The sequence below is a fragment of the Manihot esculenta genome, chromosome 17 (assembly GCF_001659605.2).
Source record: "Manihot esculenta cultivar AM560-2 chromosome 17, M.esculenta_v8, whole genome shotgun sequence".
In the NCBI taxonomy this organism is placed as follows: domain Eukaryota; kingdom Viridiplantae; phylum Streptophyta; class Magnoliopsida; order Malpighiales; family Euphorbiaceae; genus Manihot; species Manihot esculenta.
This window is the reverse complement of record NC_035177.2, coordinates 3637326-3646013: the sequence shown is the minus strand read 5'-3', so window position 1 is coordinate 3646013 and position 8688 is coordinate 3637326. Positions and strand designations below refer to the sequence as shown.

Below are 8688 nucleotides of genomic sequence, written 5' to 3'. Positions count from 1 at the left end.
TTCTAGATCCGTGAAGCCTTTAATGCTTCTTGCTTCTAGGCTGTTAAACCACGCTCGAGCTGGTCCTATGAGGGTGGTAGGGAAGACTTTGCACATCAGGGCGTCTGAATGAGTTTGGAGCTCCATGAATGTCTTGCAGTTCAGGATGTATTCCTGGGGATTTCCCGTGCCATCATAGGCTCATCGGCGGCAACATAAACTTCTTAGGGATGGTCTCCTGCTGCACCCATCTTGAGAAAGGGGAGGACGTAGGCAGCAGGGTGTGGCTGTTGTCTCGTGCCCCCAGTTCAGTTAGGAGCTGTTCATTTAGCCTTTCCAGCTTTTGGTCTATATCAGTTTCTTCCTGCCTCGGCCTCTTTTCCAGGCGGTATCCTCTCTCCAACTCTTCGCTCTCCGACCTTCTTGTTGGCTCAGTGGAATAACTCTCAACTTCGTCGTTTTCGATGAGCTCTCTTACCCTTTAGCCTCTTGCTCTAGTTGTAGGCTCATTTTCCCTGCTGGCCTCTCCACTCCTTTCTCCCATCCTTCGGCTGCTTTGTTGGGGAACTTGGTGGTTTAAGGCAGGTTGGAGTTCACTGGCATTGAAGCCTTCGGTTACAGGTGGTATATTCAGCAGGGTGTTGAGACTCCTCTGCTACAGCATTTGCCCCAGCCAGTAGACAGTGTTCTAGAGTTGGAGAACCATGTTTTGCAGCTCTTGGTCAGATAGGGTGGTTCTAGGTGCGTTCCCTGCTGAACTTAGCAAGGGGTTAAGCAATATGGGTGGTTGGTTTGATGGGGCTGTAGGGCTGGAGAATGAGAATTGCTGACCTACATGAGTGAAACTCAGGTCGTTTGGGGTATTGGTGGTATGGTTTTCGTTGTGATTGGCCATGTGGATCTCAGTGGGTGTTATAAGAATTGAAACTTCAATGATGGAAAGATCTCATTCGTTTTCCACAGACGGCGTCAATTGATGATTTGAGAAATAGAAAGAGGTAGAGTTTGGATATGAGTAAGTAAGCTTAGTCTGAATGGTTTACACTTTCCTCTTTTATTCTCTTTTTCCTTGTCCTCTAGTGACGTATAACTGCCACCATGCTATAGTCCCACATGTCGCTATCACACAGAGTCGTACAGGCGAGCGTACCTGTCTGCCCACCATCCTCAAACGGCCATTTAATTCCCTTCCGATGCTCATGCTGATAGGGTAGTGGCATAGTTAGACTTGCTCTCCTATTCCCCATCACGTTAGATGAGCTGGGTTCCTCTCTGATGGATCCGGATCCCGATCAGTCTGGCCTGCTTCAACCATAGACTGGGTTGTGTACTAATGGGTCAGCTTGCGTAGTGAGTTCTGATGGATTTTGGGTCTGACTCTTCTATAAAGGTTCGAGGGTGGCCTGAGTGCTAATAACCCAGCGGCCATCACTAAAGTTTTTTAATTTTAAAAAATTATAATTTAATTTGTGTTAAAATAATATATCTCATAATATTATGCTATTAGTGAATACTGATATAATAAATAAAATATATTTTTTAATAATAAAATATAATTATTAATTAAAAAAATAAAAAAAAAATACCTTGTAATTTTACTTATTATTATTTCAAAAAGTCACGCGATTTAGTTTCAATCAGAATCGTATTCTGATTTATATAATATTTTTTAATGTATTTAAAAATTATAGTTATTTGCTAATTTAATTTTAAATTTAGTTAAAATTACTTTAAGCAAGAACATTTGAAATAATAATAAAAAATTAAAACGGTAAAAATAAGTAGAGTTGCAAAAACAAAAATATCACCCTTTGAAAATTATCCAAAGAAAATCCGTACTATATCGTTACCTTATTCTATTTATCATTTTTCATTTTTCATTTTTTTTTTAAAAGAAAAAGAAAAACTCATCTTCTTGGACTCTTGCCGTTGCTTCAAAGCCAAACAAATTGTACGCAGAAACTGCAACCAGACATATAACTCGTTTCTCCATGGCTACTCCTTTAGCTTCCTCTCAATATTTATCTCTCTTTCTCACCACAAATCACTATCGCTCAAAACAACCATTTCCTCCTTCACTTCCCAATGGAGTCCAAAACATTCGGAATCATTATCGACACAATTTGCAGAAATCTTTCGCACCCATTAGAGTTTTTAAACCCGATACAAGGTTCTTGCCGATGGATTCTCAAGAGAGTTGTACTACTCGAATTATTTCTGCCAAATCCATTGGTTCAGATGGCCCTGTTGCTTCATCTTCCACTCCTTCTCAATCTGTATGTATCATTTCTTTCGTTTTTCTTTTTACTTGGCTGTCATATTGCTGGATTCCTTAGGGATTTTTTCTGTAGTGACAATGAAGGGAAAAGTTATAACCAATTATTTGTTTATTTTTACTTCAACAGGATAATTGAATATTTGAATTTAGCAACTGGATAACTGACTTTTTAAGAAGATTTTAATCAATATTAGTATAATAACAGTGGAAAAATTAATATTTATTTCTGAAAATAGAAATAGTAGAAGTTGCAATTATTTTAGGTTGCATCCGCATTAATGAGTTTCATTTTTCAAATATTAAATGTTAAATATGAAATTTATAAATTTGAAAAATTGATTGTTTGGTAAAAAGGTATTTTGAATTTATAATTGGAAATGAAAATGAGTTAAAAATATTTTTTTTATTAGGTTGAATTTTATTTTTAAATGACATACTCAAAATTTGAAAATTTTATTTTCTTGTGCCTTTATATTGTTTAAAATATATATTCATATTTTTTTAAACATTCTAAATAATATTTTGATCCAAATGGAAAAAAAAAATCAACTAAACATAACATTATTAATGGATTCAATTAAATTCACACTTGAAACAAATAAAGAATTGAATGTTTAAAAACATTGTTTTTTTGTTCATTTCAAATTACAAACCACTTTCCTTTTAAGATAATAATTTATTTATTAACTTTTTAATATACTCTCATTTAATATATATTGAAAAGTATAATTTATTATTTTCAATAATAATATGGTAATGAAGCAATTGGACTGGAGGGTATATTAGCAAAAATAATGTAAAAATTATTGTTTTAACTATAATAATTAAAATTTATTAATTCATTTGAAAAAAAACTATATGTATATTTTTTTTTGACGAGGTAAATAATAAAAATATCCACGTAATTTTAAAAAATTAAATTGGATAACTTTTTATTTTATATATAATTATTAAAAGAGAAATTTATTATTTAATCTTTATATTATGAAAAAACTTATTAGTTGGTCTTTTAATTCTGAAAATATATTAAAACGTCCTTGAATTTTTAAAAATCTATTAATTAGTCTTTTCATTAGTTTTAGCAATTAGGTATTTTTCATTAGTTGATCTATTAGTTTTATAAAAATGACTATTATTTAGTCTCTCTAAATTGAAGCCATTTTAGATTTTTGTGTAATATTTACTGATTGAAATTAATAGAGGGACTAATTAATAAATTTTTTAAAAATTCGGAAACTTTTTAATGTATTTTTTAAAACTAAGAGATTAACTAATAAATTTTTTTATAATATAAAATATTATAATAATTTTTCCCTACTAAAATAACTCCTTAACCAAAAGTGATAAATCTCAAAGCTCATTATAATAAAAAAGTTTTGTAGTTATGATATGAGTAAACTAATAAAACCAGCAATTCAGTAAGTTAAAACTTATTGATATTATGTGTCATATATCAATAAGCCATTTTAGAATACTTTTAAGTTGTAGAAACATGTATCAGCTCTAGCTCTCTCTCTCCGTCTCCACGCACACATACATTCTTCTCTAGCATTAAGTTAAAAGTTTATTAGTATCTCTAGCTATATATTTATAATACAGTTGGGATCTAACTTATAAGAGACCAATAGTGACTATTGCTAATATTAAAACTGTTATAATCCTGTTAATGGTGTTATGAAAATTATTATCATTATGGTTGGAAGTCAAGGATGATGACTATGGCTAACAACTATTGACATAATTATTCAAAACTATTAGCTAAAATTTTTCAATAATATATAATATTTTGTTGTACTAAAGATCCGATTATTGCCATAATTGTTTAAAGTTGTAACTAGCAAGTGTTTAATTTGATATTTTGAAGTTTTTTTTTGGTTTCTTATTGGTTATTGTTCGGTGTATTAGGTGTTTGGGATTTTGCATTTACTTGTTTCGCTTGGGATTATTCTTGCAACGGATAAGTTATTGAAAAAGGCGTTTGTTGCTGCTGCTATTAAGTTCCCAAGTGCTTTATTTGGCATGTTTTGCATATTCTCAGTTCTAATAATCCTTGATTCTACCATTCCTGCTGCTGCAACAAGCTTAATGAACTTCTTCCAGCCAGCACTTTTGTTCATACAGAGATGGCTTCCATTATTCTATGTTCCTTCACTAGTTGTTTTGCCACTTTCTGTAAAAGATATCCCTGCAGCTTCAGGAGCCAAGATTTGCTTCATCATTGGTAAACAAAAATTTCTTGATTTACTTTTTGTATCTTTCAACCTTTTTGGTTTGAAATTCCATCCTTCCATTGGCCATTAGACACAAGTTGCTGTTAAGTACTTTTTCAGTTACTATTCTCAGAAAGAGGAAAAGAATTTTTCAATGAAATAATATTTCTATATCTTTCAATTGTTTGCAGCTGGGGGTTGGTTTGCTTCACTTTGTGTTGCAGGATTCACAGCTATTGCTGTAAGGAAAATTGTGAAGACAGAAATGACTGGTGCCGAGCCAATGGAAAAACCTTCTCCATTTTCTTCAATAGAAATATGGTCCTGGAGTGGGATCTTCCTTTTATCATTTATTGCTGCACTATTTTATCCAACTTCTCTGGGGACAACTGCTCGAACTTGCCTTCCTTTTCTTCTATCGTCCACTGTGTTAGGCTACATGGTTGGTTCTGGGTAAAATTTCATTATTCTCATATTAGAATATCTGCAATTTTTTTCTTTAGTAAATAAGCTAATAGGTGGGAAAAAGGATTAATCTCAAGTTCTTGCATTCTTTCTCCTAAATTGAAGAATGGTTTGTGGCAATTAGCAGAAATATGCTTACATTTAACAGGATTAGAAAAGAGAAAAACAGATGTGTCATCCTTTAATTGTCATTTGAAACTAATGAACTTCCGTGATCCTTTAATTGTCTTTTGGTTTTCAGGCTACCTTCTAGTGTGAAGAACGTTTTCCATCCTATTATTTGTTGCACACTTTCTGCAGAACTAGCAGCATTGGCTTTTGGATATCTTTCTAAATCTGGACTTGATCCTGTTCTAGGTACTTTTAACTTTTCTTGAGCAAACAATCCAATGGATTGCAAAAACAAGGAGGATCAAAATTTATAAATATAAGATACTAACATAGCCATGCAAAGAACAAGCTAGATTATTATCATATATTCAAATCAGTGTAATTATTCTCTGGTGATGAAGGTGAATTGCATGCAAGTCTAAGGAGAGATATGTTCCTAATTGGAAATGAATATAGACAAAGTTTATTCGCTGAATTCAAATGAAGGTATCTGAGTAAAGATTTCATAAATTGAGAGACAGAGTAAAAAGGCTGTTTTATTGTTACTACGATATCTAATGACTTCTGGGCGAAGTCATGACACTATTTTCTGAATGAGTATTGAAGATCTAGTCTATCATGAATCCAAGATACGAGGTATATAATGGAATCTAATCACTTGGCATATGAGTCTAACATGTTTGTGTTTTGAGTTAATGTTGAACGGCATTTAGATAAGAAACATCTGAAAAACTAGGACTTCAGATGTCCATTTCTTTAGACAATTTTACCTCCTCAAGCTTTACTACAACACTTGATTCACATTTATTTTTCGTTTGTCCTTCTTCCCATGTGCATAGGATATTATCTTACAAAAGCGTCTTCCAATCCTGGAGCTGGTGATGTACTGATGGGATTTTTGGGTTCTGTTATTCTTTCTTTTGCCTTCTCAATGTTCAAGCAAAGAAGGGTAATTATTTTGTTTTCAGTTGATATGTTAAAGCTTTTTTTTTTTGTATATATAATTTCAATTATATGTTCTAGGTTTTTAATAATGGAAGAAAATATATCAGGAATTCAACATGAACCGTAAAAATAAGAACAAAAATCCTGAGACTTATTGACCATTGTACATTGCGTTGCATGATCCAAAGGGAAATTGAATGATTAATTTGTCTCTAGATTGTTCATGTCATTCAATGGCATGTTGATATCAATATAATTCTCATATAATATTATTTTAAATATTGTAAATTATAATATAATTTCTAAAATTTAATTTATCCTTACTATTTTAATAATAAACAATTTAGCCCTTGAATTTTCATTTTGGTGACTAAATAGTCCTATTAAATATACTGTTAAAAATTTAAATAATTAAATTATTATAGTCTAATATAAATTTTAACAGTAGGGGTATTTTGTTAACATGAAGAAATTTCATGGACTATGTTATTTTCATAAAAAAAAATCGGGGACCAAAATATTAAATTGTAGAGTTTTATCAAATTTTAGAAACTATATTATAAATTATCCTTTTAAATAATGTCCTAAATTATGAAATATTATTGCCATGAAAAGTAAAGTCTGTTGTATGCTTTTGCAGCTAGTCAAGAGACATGCAGCTGAGATTTTCACATCTGTCATTGTTTCGACAATTTTCTCATTATATTCAACAGCTCTCGTTGGACGTCTTGTTGGGTTAGAACCAACTTTGACTGTATCCATTCTGCCCAGATGTATCACCGTTGCATTGGCTCTTAGCATAGTATCATTATTTGAAGGTACAGTGATGCTACTATCATGCATTCTATATAAGTAGGGGTGGCCAACCATTCAGGCGAGTTCCGGTCCTAAGTTTAGAGGAACTGAGTTCAAACCAGAGAGCCCCTTTTATTCTAGCTTTTGTTCCTGAATAGATTTCAGTTTTTGGTTTAATCCGGTTTCGATCTAATCCAGCTGATGAAATTTTTTAAAATATTTTTATTTTTTAACTTTTTTTTAAAAAAATTTGATCGATTTTAGCTGGATTCAAAATTATTGCTTTGATTTTAGTTTTATTTCAATTTTCAGTTTAATTTAACTATGTAATTTTTTGAATTTTTTATTTTAAAAGAAACAGTTTGATTTTATCTATATTTAAATTGGTTGATTTTTTATTGCTATATAATGAAATATGAGCATTATATTAAGAATTATTTTCATAAAAATTTGTCTCTTAATTGTCAAAGCCCTAATGCATAAGTTCCCTAATTTTTCAATATTCAATTTTAATTTCTTTTAGAACTTAAATTGTGAAATTTTCAGAACTCTATTAATTTAAACATTTAAATTTCTATAAATAGAGCCATCTTTAATAGAATATTATTTCAAATGTCGTTTTGTAGGTGCTAACTCATCACTCACAGCAGCAGTAGTTGTCGTAACTGGTCTTATTGGAGCAAATTTTGTGCAAACGACACTTGATAAACTTAAGTTTCAGGATCCTATTGCTCGAGGAATAGCAACCGCTTCCAGGTGCGTGCTTTGTCAGAGCTTATTTAACATTAAAGTTGAAGCTTACTTTTAGATGTTAAAAAAGTTGTTTTAAAATATTATGGAGTTGTTTTGAAATTTTTATGATTAAAATATTTCAAATTTATTATAATATTTTTAATAATATTAACTAATATATTTAAAAAAAAATAATTTTCTTAATAGCAATAAAAACAAGAATGCTAAATAAACCGCAATGTTAAATATATTGTGATAAATTTGTAAAATCACATGGTTATAAAATAAGTATGATAATTACATAATTAAAAAATACGTATGATAACTGTACAATACATAGTATATAGATTTAACGGAATTTATCAATTTGATTATATTCATAGCTATTATTATTTTTTTTATGAATTTTTAAACATGATATACTAAAAAAATATTACATATTTATATATTTAAAAAAAATATAAAAAATACATAATAATTTTCAAAAATTTATCAAGAAAACAACAGTAGAATATAGTTTACGGTACATAATATAGCATTAACGTCCGTGCCTTAATAAAATTATTATAATTTTATAAGTGTTAATAGATTATATTTTTAATTTAAATATTAATAAGTTAATTTCAAATAAATAATTTAGTAGTATAAATATATATTTTGCTTTATTTAACTAATTCATCTTAACATTTCAGTTTAACACATACTCAAATACAAACACATCATAAGTGCTATCATTAACTTAATTAAGTGCTATAAATTAAAATTTTTTACTATATTAGTGAAAATTAGAAGAAAATGGAAGTTGACAAAAGCGCAAAATAATTTCAGTGCTCATGGACTGGGAACAGCAGCATTGTCAGCTAAGGAACCTGAGGCTCTACCATTTTGTGCCATAGCTTATGCTCTTACTGGTATATTTGGCTCATTAATTTGCTCAGTTCCAGCAGTTAGGCAAAGCTTAATTGCAATTGTTGGGTAAGATGTATTCATTATTTTGGCTTTTCTCATCATCCTCTCTCTGCATCAAGTCTTTCTTCTTTTGCTCTGTAAAGCTTAGCCAATCCCTGTTATTGGTAGCTAGGTGCATGATCTATATTTGTTAATATTAGCCTTGACTTAAAAGCTAGGTGCATCCATTTATTTATTTATTTCCTTCTTGGCCATTACTTATGA

General features: G+C 30.5%; 1 protein-coding gene across 1 annotated transcript; it reads left to right on the top strand.

Moving 5' to 3' along the window:
• The first annotated feature begins 1861 nt into the window (after positions 1-1861).
• On the top strand, positions 1862-8681 carry LOC110604493 (plastidal glycolate/glycerate translocator 1, chloroplastic). The gene is made up of 8 exons (XM_021742673.2): positions 1862-2255; positions 4163-4478; positions 4659-4920; positions 5174-5289; positions 5883-5992; positions 6629-6806; positions 7410-7539; positions 8344-8681. The coding sequence occupies exons 1-8, from the start codon at positions 1971-1973 to the stop codon at positions 8492-8494; spliced, it is 1548 nt and encodes a 515-aa protein (XP_021598365.1). The 5' UTR covers positions 1862-1970; the 3' UTR covers positions 8495-8681.
• The last annotated feature ends 7 nt before the right edge of the window (positions 8682-8688 follow it).